This window comes from Bacillus rossius, chromosome 3 (genome assembly GCF_032445375.1).
Source record: "Bacillus rossius redtenbacheri isolate Brsri chromosome 3, Brsri_v3, whole genome shotgun sequence".
Lineage (NCBI taxonomy): Eukaryota > Metazoa > Arthropoda > Insecta > Phasmatodea > Bacillidae > Bacillus > Bacillus rossius.
In genome coordinates, this window is record NC_086332.1 from 14,810,253 (window position 1) to 14,837,138 (window position 26,886).

The 26,886-nt window shown below is 37.8% G+C and overlaps 2 protein-coding genes across 2 annotated transcripts; both read right to left on the reverse strand.

The window, feature by feature from the left end:
* Positions 1 to 9,664: 9,664 nt before the first annotated feature.
* Positions 9,665 to 15,715, reverse strand: LOC134531405 (uncharacterized). Its single transcript, XM_063367108.1, has 2 exons — positions 15,628 to 15,715; positions 9,665 to 11,538 (listed from the first exon to the last, which is right to left on the reverse strand). Exon 2 carries the CDS (start codon positions 11,535 to 11,537, stop codon positions 10,683 to 10,685), a length of 855 nt encoding a protein of 284 aa, XP_063223178.1. The 5' UTR covers position 11,538; positions 15,628 to 15,715; the 3' UTR covers positions 9,665 to 10,682.
* A 2,927-nt stretch (positions 15,716 to 18,642) lies between these two features.
* On the reverse strand, positions 18,643 to 26,398 carry LOC134530017 (uncharacterized). Its single transcript, XM_063364544.1, has 4 exons — positions 26,337 to 26,398; positions 22,774 to 22,934; positions 20,470 to 20,619; positions 18,643 to 18,794 (listed from the first exon to the last, which is right to left on the reverse strand). Exons 1-4 carry the CDS (start codon positions 26,396 to 26,398, stop codon positions 18,643 to 18,645), a joined length of 525 nt encoding a protein of 174 aa, XP_063220614.1.
* Between the last annotated feature and the right edge of the window lie 488 nt (positions 26,399 to 26,886).

Here is a 26,886-nt window from a genome sequence, read left to right on the forward strand (position 1 = left end):
ATATAAAACACATAAAAAGTTGCTGCTTTACGCGAGGACCAATTTTAGGAACATTGCTATCATACATTGTTAGTTATATATTTAAAAAAAAATATATTTTTAATGTATTCAGTATATTGTACCTAGTGCAAATATTAAGGCTAGGTCCAGTTAAATAAAAGTAATTTATATTTCAATATTTTATATATTTGTTGCATGTTAAGATTTGAATCTAAATATTCATTAAATACTGTGTTGTTTTACATTTTTTTTTTGCTATCGCAGTTTCACTGTCGCGTAGGTAAAATTTATGAGACTATATGTGGTATGACACTCGCTTGTATGTTAATGGCAAAATTTGGAAAATATGTATGGACAAAACAAATGTAAAAGAATTTGTAGGAATCTGTTTCGTTTTTAATTCGATATAAAATATATTATTTATTTAACATTATGATTTTAAAACTCTTTTAATTATTTTCTGATAAGAAAGTTTGCTAAATTTGTTTGTAATTATAAAATATTTATCTCATTATGAATATATTTATTTTACTTTTTGCATTCATGGCTAACGTATGCTCAACAATAACTATTACTAAAAATTTATGTCTGCAATTCGTAGCTTACTTTATACTAGTGGCATTGTATGCCTTAATGTAAACATATTTAAACCAAGATTTGTAGTTTTAAAAACATAAATTTACAGTGTGAAATAATCTTAGAATTTAGTTGTAATTTAAACGTGAGGTCTTTCAAAAATGGCAAAATTATGTGTGACGTAATTGTACATACATGAGATCAAAGAATATGATGAAAGAATATTTTTTCTTATCATCGTGTATAGGCAATAGTATACATACATATAACCCACAAATACGAGCGTATCATTTAATTTTTAATAAACATAAAATGATGATAAGAACACATACCCATATATGACATTAAATACACATAATTCTTTAAATATAATAATCATACGTACGTAATAACAAGTGTATAAGACATCCAAGTATGTTTTACAGGAAGTTAACTAAAAAATTACTCTTCTGATACGAATTATTACAGTATTTAAACATACTCAATAGTACACATACGTTAACGTAAACTTTTATTTTAATAAACAGAGAATTTAGACAGGACACGATATACAAAAGTTCTGATTACGTTAAAATACAACTATTCACTTTAATTCATAAAAATAGGTATATGGGGTCGCAAAATTTATAGATATTTTTAAATTGCACTCGGCTATATATCTTAGAGTATAACATAAAATCATTCACAAGACCTCTGGCTTACCCCGAGTCTTGGTAAACAGAACTATGTTTGTGAATAAAATTCTTAATTTGGAGAGTTGCGCCCAACTATCAAGTCCTCTTAGTACTAAATTATATGTAGAATACAATAAACAATAGATTATGTCTGTCGGACTTATAGTTTATATGCAAATGCAGTGGCGTCACTAAGCATATAAGTGGCTTCTCAGGCTTACCTCAGGAACCGGCCACTATTTTGAAGTTTTTCACTCCTACGTTTGATTTCGTCGGATATCCACCTCAAAATTAACACTTTACGTTTCTACGGTGTTACATATGGGTTACATATCGTCGCCTGAGAATTGGAGTGTTCTATGTCCATTGAAGTCCGAACTGAGATATAAGCATTTAAAAGTTCAAACAACTATGAATATCATGGCATAGAACAAAATAATATTGGTCTTAAATTAAGAACAAACATTTTTATGTGCGTATACGTGTGTGGATATAGTACAAATTAATACTAATATTAATTTCGTGTCCATAGCATAAAAAACCTAAAAAGTGGACATAGAACACTCCAATACTCAGGCGGCGATATACTGAAATTCCCAGCTAAATACACCAGAAATGATGGATACAGCACAGTGTTACTTTTATCGCCCAAAATGGACACAAGCCATTTTAGAAGCCATCTACTTAAGACACCGTTCAATTAACCTTAATCTTCACCATAATGACGTGGTGACGTGATTATAAAAATTAATTTCAACAATGTAAAAAAACAATATTTCGTAAACCAAATAGAGTTATGATAATCATCATTTTAAAATAATAATTTTTGGCATATTAAAATTATGTACAAAATTTCTAATTAAGCTTATGCCAAACGTAAACATAGCTATGGTGCATGGACGTGGTTATACTAAAAATACACATCACTGCAAAACAAACATGTACCGATTCGATGTTTAATATATAATTTTTCGATCAACACACGTAAAATCTATTTTTTTTTGTTTTAAGTAAAATATGTATTTTTGCCAGTGACGCCCTATTCTTGGATGCGTATACCCCGCATATATGATGCAAAACATTTTGGGTTAATTCAATGGCTAAAAATATTTTAAATATGGAATATGTAACAATTAACCTTGAAATGCTTCTTATGTGCGGGAGAATATGAATACAGTATTAGTTTTTAAGAAAAAGTGCGAACTTTTAATGATTTCCATACCACGCAGGTACGTTATTACACAAATGTACGAAAAGTTTCCATTTAATCGACTTTTTTCTTCATAAAACAACTTAGGGAATCGTATTATGATGTTGTTATCACTGGGTCAGCCGTTGATAACGGAAATAACATAGAGAGGGTCGCAGTAACTATAAACGCATTAGTTCATTATTAGGCAATTAACAATAGTAGTGAGTGACATTGAATAATACTTAGATACTTCAGCTGAAAACATTTATCAGCGTATACTGGCCGTTACTCGGTGATGACTGACACGGTAACAAAAGTAAATTTACTGATCCTGTATATACCAGCAAAGTGTAACTTGTATTTAATAATAATGTATTTTAAGGCAAAAGAGCACTGTGTGCTGGCGTGTCTTGTAAACCATTGTCAAATAACTGTGAAGTGTAAAAATGTATAATAAAAATCTTTTGAATTGAATTGAATTGATCCTGCCTTCACAAAAATTAAACATTGGCAAATACGATTTCCAACCGAGCGATTAAAAATATATCAATTGTGTTATTGATCTGGCTTAGACTATCCTAAAGTGGTTATGTTAAATAAAGCAATACAAGGCACTTATATATACATATATTAATTTGAAGGTCCACATCTATACCCTTTGAACAATAAATATGTGCAAATTCACAATAAACAATGATGGGGCTTATAATCGTAAAAAAACAAAAAAAAAACATTGTCAGTTAAAGACCAAACACCAGCTGTTATACAAAATTCGTTAACTCTTAAAAAAATAAATATTTTATTGGGTTTTATGGCGTGTCTTTAGTCAGTGTTCGGCAGTTACGCAACAAACTCTGTAGGCCCACCACCCAGTTTTCGTGTTGTTTTTTTTTTAAGTATTCGTAACTTTCCTTTCGCGATGCTAGCGAGTGGCCGCTCACTGGCGCCGACTGCAGTGGCCGCGACGCGCAGAACTCGCTCCCAGATGACTCCTCGATCTGCAGGTGGAAGTGTCCGAGCCAACTGAACACCGACTCCGGCCTGCCAGACGATCTCCTGGTACCGGGTATTGGGAGACATCCGCCAACAGTCCGCGCATGCGCTCGTCTCTGCGCATGGAGTGGAGGGAACAGGCACACCACTTCTTGCGCGCTAAAACTATTTCACACTTCACCGAAAACTTCAAACGCGTACTCCAATCGCGTTAAATATGTACATTGAGCCTGTATGTGTCTTACGTAACTTATTGTTAACACAATATATGCACTTACGAAAAACTATGTTGGCCATTGATTTTAATTGATGGCCCGCCGTACTGTCTTTAATTCAGCATAGTGTTTTTTTTATTACGCAAGCGTAACACACGTTACGTGACGTACGTAAGGACTGGTGACCATATACTGACGTTGAAGACCTCTACCTCCAACCACCGACCAGCTGAACGACTCCAGCCACAACAGCCACCAGCCACTATGTCCATGAAACGTGTCGCCAGCGTAAACTCGGCGACGACACGCGACGTCCCCAGGAAATGGCCAAGTCCAAACTCGTATGAGAATGTTTTTAACCATCTCTTGCAGTGATGCACCCCTGAAACATTCTATCACCCCAAGTTTCGAAATTATTCCTATCACCCTATTTTGACTTAGCGTTTCGTTGCCGTACCAGACGTGCGTCGTCCCAGCGGCGATCCGGCGTCTATGGTATCGGAGCGTCGGCGGGTGTACGTGTAGTAACATTGCTTGGTGTGTCAGGCACCGGCGGACTCAGCTGTTACTCGCTCTGGAGGGGCTTATGTACCCACAGAAGGGACGATTAGCCCGGAAGAGAACCTTCTAGAACAGTCTGCTAGGTATTCGTAGCAATGGCCGCCTTTCGGTATGACGACATCTCCTGATGTTGACAATACGAGGATTTATTTTTCATATCCCTAGAACACATTTTTTTCTTCACACAGAACCACTGCTTGCCTGGTCGACAGACTGCTCTCTAGACGCGCAAGCATTGCGGGTTGCATGCCCCGCAGAAGTCGAGTACAATTTCTCACTAAATAATAACAATACAGGCGAACCAAGGGGGGGGGGGGGAGAGAGAGAGAGAGAGAGAGGGAGAGAGAGAGAGAGAGAGGGAGAGAGAGAGAAAAGAGAGTGCACATAGGGCACAACATCGTTACTACAGAGCTTTTTCTTTTAAGAAATTCAAAAAGTTTTATAACTGATTCGTGACACGTGATTAGAAGAGTTTAACCGGCTTATAAATAAAGAATGTTTGATTTGGACAGAATGTAAACGTTACAATGAATATTTATTAAGGGTTGTAAATTTTATTATTTTGATTTCAACTAGCAGTGAAATGATTTGGTCTTTTTCTTCCACATGTGAAAACTGTACAATTGTCGAACGCGAAGCTAACAAATACAATTTTAGAACAATTATTTACCTCTCCAACTTTTACGCCTGTAAATTTGGGAGATAAATCATCAACATTTTAAATTTTATTATTTAAAATACTAAAAACAATTTAGTAGCGTGGATTGTGAATTTAATTTTAAAACTCAACAAATCAGACAACGTATCTTTAAATAATAGAGCTTTTGAATTATTTCCAGGCTGAACGAATGAAATAGTGCTCTTCTTCTGAAGGCATCGGAGTCATGAGAATCAGTGAAAGGTGTTGGGAGGAGGATGGAGCATGAATGGGTGACAAGTGATATCATCACTTTCTTTTATATATATATATATATATATATATATATATGTGTGTATAGAGAGAGAGAGAGATAGAGAGAGGGAGGGAGGGAGAGAGAGGGAGAGATAGTGTGTGTGTTACGAGTGGGAAAAGTAGGTCCAAGGATAGCTCAGTAAATTACTTGCAATTTTATTTGGTAGCTAATAATCTTACTATAAATTTAATTAAAAATATTTTAATGTATGTCCACAAATTAATTATTACTCCTTCGCGAGTTCACTTTTAACTATCTCCACTGGAGTTCAGCTCGACTGAGGCGCTCTCTCTCTCTCCTGTTAGTCCCTTACAGCGAACCTTTGGTCACACTACTCACTCGTCCACCGCACACACAACACATGCCATTGAGCGCTGCTGTTGGCATCCGTGTTTTCGGCAAGAGCTACTGAAGTACGCGTTGGAGGTGCACGCTGGAGGATCACAATCGTAGCAAACATGGCGACGAAACACTGTTAAAAAGTCTTATCTCCATTTATTCGCTTTCGGCGTTACACTTTTTCGTTACGCTCCCATGACGTCAATGCCTCGACTCACCCTACCAGCTGTAAAAAACGTTTCACTTAAAAAAATTCGAACATGTTGTCATGGGGAATTTTTTTCAGTTCCTTTGTATTACCATAAAATCCTCTCAAGAAACTAAAAAATTATCCCCGTAGATCTTTGACTTGCGGTAGTATACAATTAGGTACATATGTGTACATATGAAGGACAACGTATTGCCCAACATTTAAGGAGAATAATCACCGATTGTGTACCCTGAGGTCTCTTCCCCTGTTAAATTTAGACTTAGGACCTTAACGGGATACGTCTTACTTCCAAAAACTATCCTGACCTACCTATGTCGGAAGCAGGTTGGCTTCTGCAGGGACTCTAACCCATGTCCTAGTCAGCAAGCGGGCTAGGGCGTAAGTCAAGACGTCCGAATCCTCCCAGCTAGTAGGTACATAGTGAATTATTGCTTGTACAATATTGTTCGTTGAACCCTCTGCCGTAATCACTCTCTTGATTATCGTCTACCAATAAAATTCCCTTTTGGCACAGCCTACAGGCGTAGGTATATTTCGAAGTAACTATTTTTTACGGAATTTTTTCGATAATTTCTAAAAACTTCTGGGAGATTTTAAGAACTCAATGTACATAACATGTTTATGTTTTCTAATACTAAAAAAAATATCGATTAAACATTTTCTCATATTCTATGCAGCGAAAATATTTTGAATGTTTTTAACTACATAAACGCATCCAGCATTTAATTGCTTAGAACGGATTTCGTATATCGCCTACTATGGTAGATATACACCTTTTTTTACATTCAAACACTATTTTTCAACCCTTGCGAAGATACGTGGTAGTATAAAAAATTTCTTTGAACGAAGGTTTAATATAATATTAAGGTGGTTTAAATTAAATTCGAACGAATTTGATACTAAGGAAATTTTGGATTATTTAACATTTCAACCCCTGCTTTTGCGGTAAAAGTTAGTTTCACCACGATAGGTATAGGTAGGTGGTATAGGTGGTAGTATAGTCCTACGGGTGTGAAGGAAAAGTGGAGCTTTTCTTGAACAAATTTCTCGATGGGCAATCAATAAGTTTCGTGAGTTGCTGAAACTTTCAGTCCCACCGAAGTCGTGTGTGGACTATAAGAGTCTTTCCCCAGGTCTATGTGTTCGTAAAAATAAAATAGGGAAGAGGGTTATTACATTATAAAATTTCATGTAGTGTACTGGGTATCAGCTCCTGTAACCCATACAAGCCTTCTTTCCTGCAAGGACGTTGCATTATTACTTATATTTTGGCAGGGACATGAAGTTATTTTTTCCTCACACAAACAGCTGTGTGTGTATATATATATATATGTGTGTGTGTGTGTGTGTGTGTGTGTCTAGGGAAGAAATTTGACAGCGTAGCTACGCCCTTTTATTCCCCCCTCCCCCGCAAACTTTTCCCTTCTCAACCGACTGAAGTCCCCCATATACGATCAGTCCAGCTTCCAATTCGGACTGCTCAGTCCGAATTGCGATTGAGGCCCTCTGCACACACGATCAGTCCAGGATCTCGGTTTGAACCGAACAGTTCGAACTGACAGTTTGGACTGAACTTTCCCACGCATGATCAGCCTTGTGGTCGCTGCTGCTGTTGGATGCATCGTTTCATCGTACAATATGGAAGAAACTTTTGATGTTGCAATTGCAGTTGGAATTTTAGTTAGAAGAAAGAAACAGATAAGGCAAAGTAACCAAGGAGTATAAACAAAGATGACTGCCACGATACCCAGCTGATGGACTGATTGTTTGGACTGACAACGTGGACTGGTGAGACGCTATTACCACCCACGGCAGTTCGAACTGAGGGCTCTTGAGCCAACAGTCCAATTTGATGGGAAGCCACCAGTTCATCAGTCCATCAGTTCCAACTGATCAGTCCACCGTCCTTGCACACACACACAGCAGTTCCGACTGTTAAGTTCCAAACTGATAAGTCCGAACTGACAGTTCAAACAGATCGCGTGTAAAAGTCTTAAGGCCGTGCCCGAATTCGCTTATTAGGTATATGCATGCTTGTGTGTATGTGTACTTGTCTCGGAAGTGACATCACAAAGGCTTTCCGAACTGGAAGTGATGTAAGCAGGTATGCAAGTAAACGAATCTGCGTAAATAAACATCGTTTGAAAAGCGTTTTGTAGGTTTGAACACTTTAGCAGTTAAACGACTCGTAAAATAATTAAAATTTTATATTTTACCAGGGTTAACTAATGTAATGAAAACATTTGACCGGTTTATGGGAAATTGCAAATATAAACGTGCACAAAAACAATCGTAGGTGTTTTATGAAACGAAAGCAGAAATGTAAGTAGATTGCCATAAATTACTGTGTGTCGGAGTGTAAACATAATTACTCTTTTAAGCTTAAAATTTATGCTGATATAATTTTTATTTATTGAGAAAAGTTAAAAATATTTAGTTTGCTAATATTTTTATAGACGCCAAATAACTATACTGTCGAAACTGCTCAAATTAATCATAAGTTAAAGTGAAACATGTGGGGTTGTAAAAACAAAACTACCCAGATTTATTTTAATATCCGCTTCTGGAATTAAGTTGTTACAATATTGCGAAATGTCTTACATCTAATCCAGCCCACAGCATCTCACTCACCTATTTTTTAAAATGATAAATTCGTATCACGTGACACAAACAACGTATAAGCTATTTCGTGGCTAAACAATATGTTTACATTATTTGTTCCGAATCAGAGAACATACAGACAGTAAATATTTAAATGAAAGATCTCAAAGGCTAAACAAAAACCAAAAGTACAATATTTGTAGACAAAAATAATGACATTTATTATAACTGGACTTTTATTACGACGTGGACATACAAACATGTTATCTAATCTAATGTTTTCGCCATGATAAGATTTTTAACTCGCGAGTAAATTTAAGTGCAGTAATGCTTGCTAATCGAATTGCAGGAGCCAGATGATATACTGAAATATATTATGCGGCTATTATTCCTAAAAAAAAGTAAAAACCTATTTCTTTACCAACCATGTCAGAGCGGCAACAAAATATTGAAAACGGTAGATACTGTGAATGTGCGGAATATTTATTATTATGACTATCAACAAGTACCTAAATTTAGGTAGCCTTCGCCACCAATTATTCAGTTATTCTTAAAACATGATTCTCAAATAATCGCCTTAAAATTCAGTTGTATGAATAACAAGGAATCAGCGAAAGATGCTACATTTGCGATGCTAACATCAGGATTTCGCTACGTACACAAAATTGGATTTTTTGTTGTAAGCCCAGTCCAAAATTAAAATATTCATAACACTTCAGTTGATACTATAAAAAAATCCTACGCACTTATGGTAAATTTTGAGCAATCCTCTCACGTATTTGAAATATACATGTTTTAACTATAAAACCAAAAATGAGTGGTAAGCCGGGAAACGTCTATAAAGTTCAGTGTAATAAAATTGTAAAGAAAATTATTTATTTACTTTAATTTATTACTAGCATTCCTATTTATCAATCAATGATTCCTAAGACACCGATGTCTTGGTTACAACTTCATACATTGTATTAACTTAAGATAATGTCACTGCGAATATCACATCTAACCGTGATATAATCAACACATAGCCAATAGCCAATATTATTTTGATCGTAAATATTATGTTAGTTTTATTTCAGTGGAGTAATCAAAGGTTTAAAATATGAACATAAAATTTGTTTCTTGCTTATCATTAATTAATTAAAAATATAATATGAGTGTTTTAATGCTTAAACACTGAGGCTAGTTGCATCTGAAAACCAAATCTCACTGCAAGCAAGTTTCAACACACACAAGGTCAACACTAGCTTTCTCAGATGGGGCCTAACCTGCATGTCAATATTAAAACATAAAGAAAATAACTTAAGTCAAAAATCTTTAAAGGGTTCCAGAACATCAACAAAAAGATAAAGTATGTTTGTTTGGATTTTATTTCATACTTTTTTTTTCACTTATAAAAAAACTACACTACCAAAATTGAACTGGCTTTACAAAATATAATTTAAATCTCAGTTACATATTTGATTTTATTACATAGCAAATGTATCTTGTATTGAACAAGGTAATAACAAAAATTAAAGGCGGTGATGTTAATCACATTAATTCTATTAACAGGTTCATTTAAATATGAACAAAAGGGAAACAGCGTGCAGAAGAAACATCAAGCTAAATTATTAAATCCTTGAAAAAATAATGTTCAAGTACTTGGAGGGATAAATATTTTCCTGAAACTAATTGGCCACCAAGAAAAACAACTAACATTCGTTAAACAAAGAGGTACAGAAAATGCACCAATGAAAACAAACATATGACTATCCATAAAAAAATTAACTGTCCTATTTTCTTACATTTGCACTAACAAGTCAAAAAAACTTCAATCATTGAAAACACATTAAAATCTAAAAAAAAAAAAAAAAAACTATTGGCCATTACATGAAAAATACATAAACACTGCCGTACTTAGCTCTCCAACATCATTTTATATCTGTGAGCCTCTCTCTCTCCCTCTCTCTCTCTCTCTCTCACACACAATGCTGTTACTCGTTCCGTCGGCATCATGATTCTCTCTCTGGCTCTGCTGAAACGCAAGTATATTCGTATGCACCCTACAAATCCTCTCCTTTCCCTCCTATTGCCTATCAATCCCCCGGGAATTCAAAACTTCGGAGAAGCATACATATACATTACAGCCAAATATTGCATTTTTTTTCCCTTACTATTCATTCTCATCAAAATTGAAGCTGGCTAGCTCCCCCTTGCAAAAAGCAGTCAAAGGCTTGCATAGACAATCCTACAGTAGACGCCGCGGACTGGACTTGTTGGACGCAGCCGAAAGCAGTCCCATTACAAAATGACATACCCTACTGGGTGCAAATATCTGTGACGCGGATGTTTCTTCCAAAGGCATTTCTTCATCAAACGCTTCCCCAGTCACGCGTTTTGAAGTTGCAACGGTCGCCGGGCCGCACGCAACTTCGTCACGTTCCCCAGCAGCAGCTGCCTGTAGTCACGCCCTGCAGTCTTCCTGCTGACGCAAACCCACGTGACCAACGAGGAGAACGCGGCCACCAGAACCATCCCCACCAGGACCATCACGCCGATGGTGACGGGGCTCAGGGTCGGTGATGGGGTAGCGGCTTGCAGGCACCCGCCGCCCATGGAACGGTTGTCGGTGGTGCCAGGGCTGGGGGGGTCGGTGGTGCCAGGGCCGGAGCAGTCGGTACTACCAGGTCTGGAGTAGTCGGTGGTGGCAGGACTGCGGGAGTCGGTGGTGTCAGGACTGGAGGAGTCTGTGGTGCCAGGGCTGGGGAATTTGCTGGCCGAGGTCCGCGCGGGCACTCCCGGAGACACCAGGGAGACGTCGCGCACCACGAGGTAGCCGCGGCGCGCGAGGCGGAGGAAGTCGCTCTCGGCCAGCGAGTACCCTCGCAGCTCCAGCACGGGGACTCCCCCGAGGACCTCCAAGCTTCGCTCGTCCAGGACGAGCCGGGAGTCGCCCGCGAGGCTGATGTTCTCGAGGCCGGCGTAGCTCCGGAGGGCGCCGCCGACGACCCTCGCCAGCGGGCAGTCGGCGCAGAGGAAGGACCGCGCCTCGCTCGGCAGGAACCGCGGCAGGGACATCAGCCCGCGGCACGCGACGTGCGGTTGCACCGACCGGTTGCAACTGCACTGGGCCGGGCAGTCTTCGCTGAGATCCCCCACGGCCGTAAGTCGGGCGCCGCCGCCAGACGGCAGAGCCAACCCTAGGATGGCTGCAACTTCCATGTACGTTGTTACTCCAGTCATTCTGAAACATACGCACATGAAGTTATACTTACTTACATGGGTTAAGGGTAAACTCATAGTATGAAACAATATTGCGCACGCACCGTGCAACGGAAATTTGACAGGATGAATATTGCAATGTGCGTGCGTGTTTCGTGCAGATGTGTTCAAACGCGTAGCTAGAACTACTATACTTTTTTTTTTTGCTGAAAATCTTTAACACACATTCTGAAAAAGGTTTTCTCCGACAAGCATGGCGTCGATGATATTCACCCTTTTCTTTAATCTCTTAAATGTGATGAACTATGCGCTATATCTTTTCTTTGATGTTAACTATATGCTTTATTTAGTTATGCCAAATAAGTATAATTAATAACACTCTTAAATACGTACATACAGTATTTAATGTAAATTAGGCTTTTGTGTGTAGCCTACATCTTTATCTACAAACATTAAAAAAAAACTTTCGTTTAACTCCGGAGTTTTGGGACGAGAGGGAGTACATAATATCTTACCACTCTTAAAAAAAATCTTGCTATCTGGTAATTGCCATGATACGCACATCTGGTTCACGTTGAAATAAACATTTCCTGGAAACTTACTGAACGACCTTTTTTTCATTATCCTTCCGCCAGAAGCCTGAATGGCATTGCCACAAGCCTATTGACCTGTTGCCTTGCGTCGAGTGCAAGACAAAACTGATTTTGTTAAAAAAAAAAAAAAAAAAAAAAAAGGCTTGATATTATTCTATTGGACATGAACGAAAGTTAACCAATTCTATAGAAGCCAACGAAATTTAAAACATACAACTTTTCTCAATACGTTAAGTCGTGCAACTCCAATTATTTGTCCGGCGCACACCAAGGTCATACATATCCTGCTCAAAAATAAGAAGGAATAAAGGAAAGGTGGTTCAGTTGATTTAAACTCTTTCATGTGGGAGGAGGATATATAATTCTAAAAAATAAATTTCAAAAACAAAAAAATATATATATATATTTTTTTTTTTTAAATTTAGTTGTGCAAACATGTCAAAAATTGTTTTAACTACACCTCTTTTTTTTTTTTTCCCACGTAACCTGGATTCCCCCTTGGCGGAAACCTAACTGGTTAATACCAGAGGAGAGAGAACTTTTTTCTATGTTTCTATAGTTTACGGACAGTGATTACTCATTTCCTAACTGTTAGTTTTCAAAACCTGTTCAGATGAGTGTATATGGACAGATTTAAATGTGTTGAAAAATGTTCTGAGGTCAAAGTGTCCCTCAATAATGCTTATTGAGGTAAGTACAGCGGAAATCAATAATACGGATAACTTGATCAAAAAATCTGTCTATTTCAACTTTTCCTGGCACTCAAAAAATAAGACAATTTGTGTTCTCAAATGATGTGCTTGAATTTAGAACTCTATCTTGTTTTGACTGAGTTGGGAAATGCCAACCTTTTCATCTTGGTTACTATAAAACTTCTACAATATCGGATAAGGACACACCTGCAGTATCAACGCGACGTAAAAGAAAAGATGTTAAAGTAGAAAGTGATGTTAAGATTTAGAAGATTACTCCTTCTGAAAAAGGGACCTATGAATATAAAGTTGGTGACCATGTCCTTATAACATGGAATAACGAGGTCTATCCTGGTAAAATTCTTTCATTATCTGATGATGGGGCCATGGTGTACGGTGTATGAAGAAAGGATCAAAATTCTGGAAATGGCCAACAGTTAAAGATGAAGAACGTTATGCTTAGACTGACGTTCTTCGAATAATTGAACCCCCAAAGTTACTCAGTCGAGGTGGCTATTTTCTTAAAGAAATCGATAAGAAAAAATAAAAATTTTAAGAAGATGAAAATAACTGAAGCCAACTGCGGTTAGATTGCATAGAGACTGATACCAGATAAATAATATTATATTAGTAATATTGCAATTTATGTTCTCTGTTAATTATTTTAATACATTTAAATCTTCAATATAAAAGTATATATTCTTGTCTTTACTATGTTAAAAACAAAAGTCAAATTTTAGACTGATTTTATAGTTCTTTAACTTCATTCTTTAAAATATTTTAACTAAATTAATATTTAATGTTATTTTTATAAGTCAATGTGTTTTGTTTGGAACAATTAAATTGTTACATTATTGATTTCATTATTATAGTTTTACAATACAATTATTTAATTATTATAGTTTTGCAATAAAATTAATAATTGGTGCATTATAGGGCTTTTAATTATTGTAGAATCATATTAAAAATCATTCCCTCACGAATCTGTCATTCCCTCATTTTCGATTTTTTAATTTTACTTTTATACTCAATACAAACTCAAAAAAGTTGGGGACCACTATAATATTTTCCTCAAACAAGACATATAGTACGACTTGAGCAAAAAAATTTCAATAATGAGTTTTAAAAAACTGATCAACTCGATAAAGCCATTTTCGACTTTTTATGAGAATTAGCCATATACGTATTAAAATTTTATATAATTTACTTACAACTTTAAAACATACCGATTTCAAATTGTGTATTTTAAACATGTTAAATTATTTTTAAGTAAATAAACGATCATGAATTAAAGTGTTTCAAAATATGTTAATATTGTTTAACATTTCGAATCAGTATAAAATTATTATATATTGACAATTCACTCGTGGAATATACTATATGATTTCTGAGCACCAGAAGGTAATTTCGCAACAAATCTTTTTCTGTGAATTTAAATTACAAACTTCTTTATCTATAATAAAGCAGAATCTTAATTTAATAAATTAAAAATATTCACAGAAAATAGGGTTTAGAGTTAAATTAACATTTTTTTATGGGTTTAATTTTAAAAAAATATCTCATTTTAATTTTCTTGTGGAAAATAAAAATACATTAAATGTGCTGAAAATCTTGTCGCAATAAATCAGGCATGTCGTTCAATACTCAAGCAATAACAGTATGCTATACATTTTGTAGTATTTCAAAGACAGTTGTTTCACTGAAGAAACTATACACAAAGGAGAAATTGTACTAAGAACATAAAATTACTATCCACTCAAAATATCATTTGCAAAAAGGCACCTTGTTACGTGAAAGGTTTGTAACCCAGAAGCCAAGCTACTTCAGACAATGGCCGTGAAAGCCTACGAACATTATTGTTACGTGAATGCCAATTGCATCAAACGTTAATCCTTTAATTCCACCGTCAACAAAAAAAAAATAACTTTTAGAACATAGTAATGAACTCACGTTTATGCTTGGTGACTCAGGCTATGGAATGATTAATAACGTCACTACTTTTGAGTCAAATATTACGTAAATAATTTAATATACGATTCTTATGTAAAAATAATATCTATATAAAAAGTTTAACAATGCATTTAACATTTAAAACATTGTTTTAATAAAACAATTTATGAATACAGCCTGTATGTGCCATATGCGATATCAAGTGTATACACCGTTCAGCAACTACGCAACGCATGCTTATGATTACATCAGCATGCAAACTACGCCTTTAAAACTGCGTATCCGTGACATAAAAAAGTTTAATAGGTGCTGGTTCCAATTAGCCAATGAATAGGTGTTTTTTATTATTGTATTTGTAAAAATTTTACGTTAAAATCTCCTCTTTATGCAAGATATTTATAAAGTAGGTTTAAATGAAAAAGGTGCTGTACTTCGTATCAGATGAAAAATACTAATGATTCTCGAAAGCCTACCTAAAATTTGAGCTAGCTTTAGTTGTAACGCACAGAAAAAGTTTCGACAAATTGAGAACACGAAATCAGCCAATCGCCATGACACTGTTTAATATTTTACTTTTCGCGATTATCTTCCGCAATGACCCATCTTATAGTTACATAACATAATGAATTATTTGAAACCACTTTGAAGAAATTTCATTACATTTAAGTGGCCAATTTTCTATGAAATTTTTGTTCAAAAGCCATTCTGAGAGAGAGAGAGAGGGGGAAAAAAATTGTAAGGTTTTTATGTGACAGATGGTGCTGGTCTCAAAACACTCACTGATAATAAACGGTGACGAATGTATGAACATAATTTTTTTTTTCAAACTCAAGTTATTCGATTGATATAAATATGCACCTGAAATATTTCCCTTACCTTTCTTAATGACGATGGAACTCTGGTTAGACAAACGGTGTCCGTTTCTTCTGTTCGCACACGCTGCTCTCCTAGCTCTGACGTGAGTGACGAGATTGTGTGAGTTATCAATTCATCACGTGAAGATAAGGCGGCTCGCGCCAGCCTAGAAGCTTCGGAAGCGACTTCCTGGAAGAAATTGTGGTGGAGGGGAGGGGGGGAAGGCGCGCCTAGGAGCGTCTAGATACATCGGCTGGTGGCCGGAGGGGAAAGTAGGGGTAAGGAACAAGATGGCGAGGGAGGAGAAGACCGACGAGGGTAACGCAGGAGTAGGAGAACAGTACTGCGTGAGTAAGAGAGAGCCGAGGTCGATTCATAATTTAACCTCGGTAACGAACAAATTAGTGTGTTCTCATGTTGCAAATACATTTATAATACGAAACTCGGACACGGAATTTTACTTAGAATTCTTTTAAAATGATTCCAAGCGTGTTAAACATAAGCAAATTGTGTTTTCAACTAAATTTCTGGACGCGAATCACAAGTAGTTTCCGCAACCGCCGCTAGAACTCGCTGCCGGAGCAGCTTCGCAGACTATCGAATCATTCCAAAATTTTAAACCGTGTAATGAAACGTCTCCGAAGAAAGCGAGAAATACTTGAAAAATACAAAACACCCGCCTTGGACGTGATTCTCGACAAGTAATTTTATCAAAATATTGCCCACTTTGTTGAAATTAATAAAACTATCAATAATATAAAGTTTCCCTTTATCTGTGTGAACTTTGGTTCGCGTCATCCGCCATACTAGATGGATGGCAGTAGTGGTTACACATTTCCGTTCCAAGCGAGTTCTGTTACATTTACGAAATTACTCCCACCAAATGCCGTATACCGAGATCTAAGATGTCACACACCAAAAACTTGTTTAATGTGATTTCAATTCATTTATTTTTTTTAAAAAATAAAATAATCATTACTCTTTGCGTGATAAAATTAATTGTTCTTGACGGTTTTGAAAGTTTTTTGACTGCTTGTACAAATAACTGTAAACACTTTTCTTTATTAATTATTGCCTGAAACTTGCTTGGAAGAAACTTTCTCGGAAAATTCCAGAATCGATAAATTCGCAGGATTAAACTCACGAGAATGACGCCTCATTGTAAATTATCGACTGAAGTAAAATATTTCTGAAATGCGTGCGCAAGTGTGTGTGTTGGAGTACTTAAATGTAAACATAGTGCATGAAATTTATTGGAAAACGTAAAATAATGATGTAGCTGTGTGCAGAAGAAGAGAATTGGTCTACATACATCCATTATTAGTCTATGGAGAAAACAAGCTAGAGTAGGTATAAAAGGGTTTTGTGAGTGAGTGTGAGTAATCTTTTCCGTGTTTATAACAAACCATACTTTGACCGAGTTGAAGTTTGCTTCTTATTAATTACTAATGTGTTGTTAAAATATTTTTCTGAAAGAACTTCATAATAACCTTTTTTACAATTCTTCCAATCGACTTTCTTTCAAGCTATTAAACTTCAAGCATTAGTTGTTGCATTGCAGACTCTCTGCACCCTTGTAAAGATGAAGCTGAATGTATATACTTTTTATACTGCAGTATTCCTAATTGTTTTTTAAACTATCCAGGAAACGTACTTGTTTTTGATAATCAAATGAATTGGGGTTACGTTTTAATTTTTCGGTTAGTAATTTTATGTAAAAAAATATCCTAAGATTCGTGTTTGGTCAGTTAAATCAACATGTGTATTACTACGTTGTATTTTTTTGTTACATTTTAAGGTACCTACGGTATTTCTGATTTTCCCTATTTCGTTTCTAGAATAAAAAGTCTCAGGAAGTAAGGCAGGGGCGTGACAACCTAACTCCAGTCCTAGGTACAGAATTATTTCTTGTTATTTGTTAAAATTAGTGACTTGGAAAATTCAGCACGTAGGGGCGTGACTGAACTGCTAAGAAATCACGCAGAGTAGAATGTTCGCTGGAAGTTGTTTCGGCAGCCAATCAGGACTAACCACGCCCTGCCGTGATGTGACACTCCAGTTACTCATCGAACAGTTGTTTTATTTGTTAAACCAAGGGATCTGACCTTTAACGTGCACTGTTATACATTTTCACCTTAAATTTACTCAGAATGCTGGTTACTAATCATCCAGGGATATTCGTAAATGAACGGACACTGAGTTCACTTAATTTGAATTTGAATCCAAAAGAGTATTTTTGGTATATTAACAAAACATTAAAAAACTGGTCAAGTCTACACCAAAAACATCCTTCTCTTATACATGCTTGTGTTTTGCCTTCGTTTAGAGCGAAACACACAACCCGGAAGTCGAAATAAGGCAAATATTCTACGAAGAGTCTGTTATTTTAAATTACGAAAAAAACATTTCGTCTATTTCAGGTAAATTTTTCGTTTTAAAGTCCGTGAAGTTACTTGTTATTTCTAGCAGTGTGGAGGATACAGTTTATTACCACTAAGGTGATGTTTGTTGTGATTGGTCGGTTGGCCCCACGGGGCTGCCTCCCTCTGTTCACCTTCGCAAGGGAAAGTAGCTGCGTCGTCCAACCAGTTGTCGCTCGATCATTGTGTATGCAGGTGTCTTCGACAGCTCACCGACGAAAAGATAAGGTGAATCGCACGGACGATTTTACGTCTGTGTGTTGGAGACGAGCCGTATCATTTTAATATAACGTTTTATAGTTTTTGGCTGAAAACAATCTTCAAAATTAAAAAAAAAAGGTTTTGTGTTTTGAGTTTTGTGTTTCCGCACGCACCAAGTGTTTGACTTGCTGTCGGGTTGTCTTTTTTTTTGGGACAGTCTTGACACGCAATATATTATTTGAACAGCTACGGTTTTATTTTGTCTACAGTGGCTAACTATCAGAGTAACTCCAATTTTATAACGGACTCCCACTCCAGGACGACGAGAGTTTTGTAATGGCGTCCCTAGAGAAGTAATGTAACGGCTCCAGGTGCGGCGAGGTTTGGAGAGGGGGGGCGGCAGGGCGGGCGACCGTCACACAGAGCTCGGTGCGTCGACTGGAGTCTGGAAGAGAACGCGTCGAACCGCGCGCGACCCCGTCTTGACGGCCCGCGGCTCGGCCAGCGTCCACATCTCGTCGAAGAAGAGCTGCCAGTGCTTGTTCACCATCAGCAGGGCGAACTGGCCTGCACACACCGGAGCAGACGCACGGGTAAGTCACTGGCGACACGCCGGTGCTCACTGAGAGAAAGGTTTGTTTGCCTCAACGAAATATTCATTCATATATGGCGAAATAAATATAATTTGTTAATTCAAACAAATATTTTGTGGTAGGAAAGATACTGTTGACCCAAAAAAAAAAAGATTTTGTCAACTCAAATGTATATTTGGTTAGGTGTAACAAATAAATTTTTGTTACTTACCAAGTTTGTGTAAGTTAACAAAATATTTTGTTACAGCAAGTACATATAAACAAATGTTTGTTTGATTCAAACAAACCTTTTTCTCTGTGTGGCCCCAGGCCTTTTACTTCTGCGAGGCCCCGTCGCAGTACAGAGTGTCCCAGTTTTAACAAATCGTACATACAATTGAAGGTAAACTATTCAATATGTACAACTTTAGTTATACGGCACACATCCAACCTAAAAGTCCAATTCTTCCCACACTTTGTTTAACACGAACGAAGTAATGGAAAACAATAGCCTCTTCAAATTCTGTGCCTCAGCTCTTGGAAAATCATTAGGCGGTGGCGAAACGTAGACATGAACTTTTATTATGCCCCAAAAGGAAAAAAAAAACGCATGTCGTTATGTCAGGCGAACGTGGAGGCCAGAGAAAAAGAGCTCTGTCGTCTCGACCATTACGACCAATCTAACGGTCAGGGACTTCGACGTTCAACCACTCTCTCGTGAGGAGGGGCTCCATCCTGATGCCAAATAAAGTTTACAGGTTCACCCTATACTAATTGGGGAAAGAGCCATTCTTTCGCGCTGCAAGCAAGAAAACAACAAAGCAGTATTCGCGCATGCGCTTGTCTAAAACTGTTTGAGTTACTCTTTGTGACTTTGAACCAACACTCAACAATGCTTGCAGTTGATGCCATTAATTTTTTTTTTTTTTACTGGGACATTATTTTATGAAGATACTATATTTTGGTGATGGGCCTAGGGGGTGTATGGAATTTTTGATAAATTAACACTTTAAAACAATTTTTTTTAAGTCAGTTTGGAACTTAAATCCCGACGATCGTTTTCTTAGAACGTTTTGGTATAATTTCGTAGTAAATTATATTCGGGTTAATTTTATAAACTATAATGTTCAAATTACTGTGAAATCGCGTCATATAAGACAGTAAAATCTTTTGAAGTTTTTTTTTTTCAACAGTGAATACTCAATTGATTCTTTTACACTCTTGTCCTGACACAAGCACAACGAACCACAGTCGCGGGTACTGACACACTGCTAGAAATTTTCACCTTTCATTTACGAAGAAAAAAAAAGTGTTTCTTGTACTTATTAAAATATAATATATGCCTAATAAATTAACTTCAAACATTTGTAAACGTAACTATTGTTATTGCAATAGCGTAATAATTATTTTATAATGCCTTCATAAGATTGCCACACTAAAAATAGAAATTGAGTGTTTCAGTTACAAGCGTTTTGTTAAAAATGTATGTTGTAACAAATATAGTCACTGCTGGAGTTATTAAGGTACTCACCTAGTGCAACCACCAAAAACGTACACGTAGGTAAACTGAAGGATGATTGTAAACTGAGCTGTCAGTTCAGTAACGGATGCAGCAATCTGACGTGCAGATGCAGGTGTCGAATAAGAAACCGAGGGTGGAACATGCTTGCCTACTTCCTTCAGCTCCCCGAACAGGCCCGTGGCGTACGTGCTGAAGGCGGACACTTCAGGGCTGAAGACGAGGTCCTGAAGGTCCAGGTAGTTCTCCTTCCCTTTCTTCACGACATCCGCGGTCAGCTTCCACGTGTCCGTGACGTTTCCTGCAAGCACAGGACCAACCTTGCTCGGGCGAGGAAAGACGTGCCGTACCGCACGCCATCCCTATCACCTTAGGACAGAGCTCGCAATGTGACTTACTTTTCTCAAAACACGCTGTTCCCGAGAGCATATAATCTACAAGCGTGAGATTTAAGGCCCCCTGCTCACGTCCAAACACGACTTCGATACGACCGAATGTCCCAACCAAACCAAATGTTATGGCCAGAGCCGGATTTAGGGGAGGGCAACCGGGGCGAAAGCCCCGGGGCCTCCTCAAACGGAGGGCCCCCACAATAGAGACTTCGGGAAAAAAAATCTTTCAAATTCCGACAAGTAAACACTAGTAAACATATTTTCCTTTGATATTCTTTTTCCGCTGTTTTACTTTTACCTACAGTACTTTGTACATACATGAATATATTATTGTTAAATATTAACAGAAATATTCATTAACACTAAAATTTAATTTCATATAATTCTTGTCTCCGATTATATTTATGTATGTTTTTTAAATACTAAAAGAATCTACTTGATTCCACAATAAATTATTTATTGGAAAACTCGACTGAAAAAATTGTTCATTTTATTTGTAAAATAATTTGGGGCCAGGGGGTCTACGCTCCTCTGTTGCCCCGAGGCCTCCAGACCTCTAAATCCGGCCCTGGTTATGGCCACCAGAACAGTGTTGGTTTTATATGCTTAAGTTCAGTGCTTTCCGTTTGTAAACGGTTCACATTTTTCCCCCCTGTTCTTCATAAGCAATCAAATCATAGTACCATGACTTATTTTATTTTGTATGTATATATGCAGTTTAACACTGGATATATATATATATATATATCCAGTGTTAAACTGCAAGCTTCAATTTCTCTGTTCCCTGCTGGAATAGTTGCATATACCAAAGGCTCCCGCATTGTTTCCAAAAACTCAAGTAGCTCTATAATCACTGCCATTTCTTCTTCCGATGAATCAGCTATATTAGTTATTGAACAATTTTACGGCATGGAGATGACTGATGACAGCGGACCGGCGTGATCGGCGTGCAGCGGTACGATCCGACAGAAAAAAAAAATGTGGTGGTTTAAAGTTGGATGGTTTGCCATATCCAACCGACACTTTCCATGACACGATCCAACCTTTGTATCTAACGGAGGTTGTAGTTTCGGAGCGTGTGTAGGGGCCTTAGAAGTCAATCGCTTCACGCCGGCGAACCCACGACGTATCCTCGCAATGTTTATTTAGCGGCGAAGTAAAGCATCTTCAGACCCACCACTTAATGGCCTATTGCCAATATACATGTAAAATAACATAAAGTTTAAGGCCTACGGGCAGTTGACTTGTCAGTTTGATTGATAGGCCTTTACGTCGTACGGGTAATGCACAGAGGTTTAGGGCGATGGGTTTTCAGATATTGTAGTGGGCTCAGACTCACTGGGATGGCCGACCCAGTGCTTATGAACTGAAGTCAGGTCGGGGTTGTTAAAAAATTAAAGAATAATGTGTTGGAATTCCATAAACAAATTTATACTACTAGTGAAAAAAAAATTGAAATAAATTTGGAACAAATTGAAAACTTTCGCTCTTAGAACAATTCTAGTTTTATTACATGGTGTCCTTTACCTCAGGAACACAGATTTATTAGTTTTAAAAAATGCGCGAGTCTTTGCATACCAAAGTAGGCACGTGTCATGTTTACATGAGCTCAATTGGACATTTCTATTTGTAAAATCGTAAGCCAGCGTAGTTGCCACGAACGTAAGACATGAATTGGGGATCATCACTCCATGATTCTTGCCACTTTCACACTTCCACAAAGGACGCACGCTTGCCACTGAGTCCTAAGTTCAACTCACAGAGGCTCACGTTCAACTCACCTGGGTTCATGTTGAACTAAACGAGACTCACGTTCAAATTCGCCGGGGCTCAAGCTAAAATCACCGACGCTAAAGTTAAACTCACCGAGACTCAAGTAAAACTCGCCGAGATTCAAGTTCAACTCACCAAAGCTAACGTTAAACTGACCGAGACTCACGTTAAACTAACCAAGATTCAAGTTGAACTCACCGAGAATCAAGTTAAACTCATAAAATCACCAAAGCTCGAGTTAGACTCACCGATGCTCGCGGCCAACTCACCAAGACTCAAGTTCAACTCACCGATGCTCGCGGCCGACTCACCGAGGCTCATGTTGAACTTGCCGCTCCAGTCTACGGGCCGCAGCAGACACCGGCCCTGGAGCGTGTACGAGCCCTCGTAGAACAGCTTCGGGATGGAGACGCTCGCTTCCAAGCTGAAGCTGGAGCCGCTGATTCTCGACCTGCAACGATGGCGCATACAGCAATTTAGTCAGCTAGAAATAAGACAATCATGACTACGATATGGGACATGAATTATTTCTGGTTGAACATTTGAATCTAAAAAAATGTTATAATGATCCCAAATGGCTATCACTTGAGACCTGAAAAATTCGCGGGTTCATTTCGTGTTCTGCTAAAATTCAAATAATTATACCTTAGTGCTGCTTCTGTCATTGGTTCTCTGTTAATCTGGAGGACTGAGGGCCAATTAGAGACCCTCACTCATAGAAGTGTCGAATCACAGGCCACCCAGTCGAGACGACTCACAAGTCAGCAGCCAATGAACAGTTGGCATTTGCCCGAGTGCGTAGAGGATATTGGAGTCTATCCTGGAGGTCATTGAACCCGCGAATTTTTACGGTCTCTAGCTATCACTGACATAATATTAATTCAAACTCACCAAGACTCCTATTTTTCTCAACAGTTTTTAGGCTCTAACAATTTTTTAACATTTAAATTAAGTTATTAAAATTTTTGGTTTGTTACAGCTTAGTATAAGATTTTATGGATTGCCTGAATTTAATTGTGAGTGGCTGCCACGAATATTTTTCACTGTAAATTCATTGGTATTATGTGATGGATTCATTTATGGGAATGAGTACAACTGTAATGATATCGTTAATATGCATCATTTGATTAATTTTAAAATCTATAAATGTGTGTACTTTACCTTAATGAAGGCCAATTTTTGATATTAAACGATAAAAAATGGTCACCGCTTATAAACCGTTGGAAAAAAAATACACATTTCGGTGCTTACCCTTCGCCATTAGCTAATTATACTTCGACAATACGGATTTGACAATTCCAGAGAAAAATACCTATACAAAGAAATTTGCACGACTTTTTTAAAAGTGGAAACGATTTGGTTATTATTATTTAATTGAAACGTTGTACTAACTTTAGGGAGAATGTTGGCATAGCACGGCCGTAGTGTTATGCCACACACATTACTGCTGCGAAACTTTGGGTTGCTGAGTTTGAAGGGGCGTAAGATGTGCGAAACGCGTTTGCCGAATGCTGCCATGCAACGGAGAGGCATGACGATGCCTCGTGCGCACAGGCGGTGAGACATGCGGCATGCGTGACGCGGTGATCCAGTTGCCTCCCACCAGGGGCCATCCTGATTTCGATCCCCGAAGAAGTCAAACCCGAGTCTTTCCGCAAATGAGGAATATGGTGGAAGGTGATCCACCGGATTTTCTCAGGGTGCTCCGTTTCCCTTTCTGGTGCATTCCGTCGCAGCCCCACCTCGCCATTTCACGCCCTCCGTCAGTTGCCAACACCTCTTCCGTTGTGTCAAAGAAGTTTAAATCAAACCATTTTTGTTGCAATTCATTTAATATAACAACAGCATGGTTATTGCTAGAGACCGGAAAAATTCGCGGAATGATTTCACGATATGCTAGAATCTAAACAACTGTACATTTATATTGTTTATGTGATTGGCTTGCAGTTTATCTGAAGGACTTTTAGCCAATGGGAAACCTTCAACCGAAAAAGTATCGAATCGCAAGTGTCCCAGTTGACAAGTGTCACGAGTCGATAGCCAATGAGCAAGTGGCATTTGCCTGAGTATGTATAGAGGGTTGTGGAGTCTATCCTAGAGGTCATCGAAAGCGCGAATTTTTCCAGTCTCTAGTTATTGCTCTTAAGGGTCGGTTATTTTCGGGGGCTACAATAATTTGGCTTCAGAGGCATACTTTTATTTATCACTAGCCGGAGTACCGCTCTTCGCCACGGCAGTCTGCAGGCAGAACACACTCGCTCTGCTCATTATGCACGACCCTCCTCATAGGTGCGTCACTGTCGTTGCCATGGATACGCAGAAAGCATAATCCATGAAATAGCGAAATTTCATCAAATCTTGCTAAACGTATGTAGTGTAGTACAGTGACTCCCTTGGAAAGGGAGCTCACCTTATATTGGTTGCGCTTGGCTGTGGAAAACATGGGGTTTTATTGTAACATAATTCCGGCTCCCGTCATCGTAAGGAGATGAAATATACACAATTTTAACTTTGGATCATACTCTTTTAAACACAATAATTTTTTATAGAAATGTGTTGAGTATTTTCTGCTCGAACAAACAAACAGGCACGCACTTCTGTTGGTTTTATTTTTATATCTACAGCTTCCGTCATCGCAGCGAGATAAAATATAAACACCAGTTTTTAAGTCAGATCATAAGCTTTTAAACGTAAAATGTTTCGTCAAAATTAGTTTAGTAGTTTTTGCGTCAACATCGAACAAACAAACAGACAAACTACAGTTTTATGATAGTAGTCTATAGATAATAGTAGCTCAACTTAGTCGTAAAGTAAAGAAAGTTTTTTTACCACTATTTTAACTACAGAACAAGCTTGATTTTACTGTAAAATACATGCAAAACCAAAATTTTGTTTGCAGCAACATAATTTATCGGTGACTCATGTTGAAAAAATAATAATTTTCTAGCAAAGAACGCGGTTTGATAGTGCAATTAGCATCGCCATACTAGAACCTTTGGACCTCTAACACGTAAATTAGCGGTAGGTGCACTTGGGTGGTAGTCCGCCAATGGAGTTATTGTACTAGGCAATTTTCCGGCTGCACGAATATTGCTTTAGGATTAAAATACAGTAGCCTTCCTACTCACAAACACGCTCTGAGTAAACTGTAAACATTTTCACCTTAAATTTACAACTAAAGCTGATTACAAATTATCCATGGATCTTGTAAATTTACGTCTACCTTCGTCTACCTTAGCGGAAGCTGATTCACTTACTTTAAATATTAGTCCAAAAGAAAATACTTTGTATACTAACAAAACGTTTCAAAAACCTGTTAAGTTTACATCAAGAACAATCTTCTTTTGTCCAAGTGCGTGTTTGCATTTGTTTAGAACGAAACATGTAACTCGGAAGTCAAAATAAGGCGTAGTTTATTCGCAGCTTCAGTCATTGAAAACTGCGAAGACTTTTCCTTTTATTGGAGTTATTTTCTTCGTTGAAAGGTCCGTATGCTGTAATTTTTAACAGTGCATATTCTTATGAATGATGAGCCGTACTAATGAAGAAACTAATGCCAGTGAAAGGACTTTATACGGTAGGTTCCTGAGCACTACCATACCAAATCAGCGATTATACTGGATTATCGAACGATAATATAGTTTTTTAGGCACTACCAAACGTGAAAATATGAAATGTAACCTTCTAGAATAAAAACGCGTGTGCGTGGAGTTCACGTGCGACACAAGTGAAACTTCTTGCCTTTGATATTTATTCGCTAAATGTGCTATTGTGTAAGAATACAAGTGTGAAAGTATGCAAGTATGAAAGTGTGAATGAATACGAGTGTGCAAGTGTGCTGCGTCAATTCTACCTCTCCCCTTCCGGCTCCTCCTCCAACAGTTCCTCCACCACGTACCTTGCTATTCCCCTCATGCGTTCGGAATTTTCGTAACGCTTCGAAAATTGTAGCCCTCTCTAAGTAAAGAAGTTCCACTGCATCAAGAAACACTGTACTGAAATGAAAGCCGAAAGTAACGGTAAATTCTGGGCGAACTAAAAATGGCGACGGTGCAGCAATGCAACGGCCGGAATCCAGCCGAGAAAAATCTGAATGCAAGCTGCAGGATTGGTGGCGGATTAAAAGGAAATGCCGAACCATATAACGGAGGATCAAAGTATTTTTCACTGCAGAACGAATGCTTAACGCAGAGTCGTCAGAAGCCGCGAAAGTAAGGACGCGGTTAAAAACTCATCGGAAAATGTTTTTTTTGTTTTTTGTTGTCAATTTTGAGATTCTTCCACGTGTCGGGCATGGGAGGTTTAATGCATTCCAGGCCACTTAACAAACCGGTTTTCTGGCGCGACCGCGACCCCACGTGGCACTGGCTGTTTCGTAACACTAAAAGGTTCTCGCCGCAGAT

Bases quoted from the DNA above. Each gene is read 5' to 3' on its own strand.
- LOC134531405 (XM_063367108.1), bottom strand. From the start codon at position 11,537: ATGACTGGAGTAACAACGTACATGGAAGTTGCAGCCATCCTAGGGTTG.
- LOC134530017 (XM_063364544.1), bottom strand. From the start codon at position 26,398: ATGAGGGGAATAGCAAGGTACGTGGTGGAGGAACTGTTGGAGGAGGAG. The intron at 20,620-22,773 runs GTGAGTTGAACT...CTGTGCTTGCAG, and splicing joins TGAGTCGGCCGCGAGCATCG to GAAACGTCACGGACACGTGG. The intron at 18,795-20,469 runs GCAAGCATGTTC...CGGTGTGTGCAG, and splicing joins CGGGGAGCTGAAGGAAGTAG to GCCAGTTCGCCCTGCTGATG.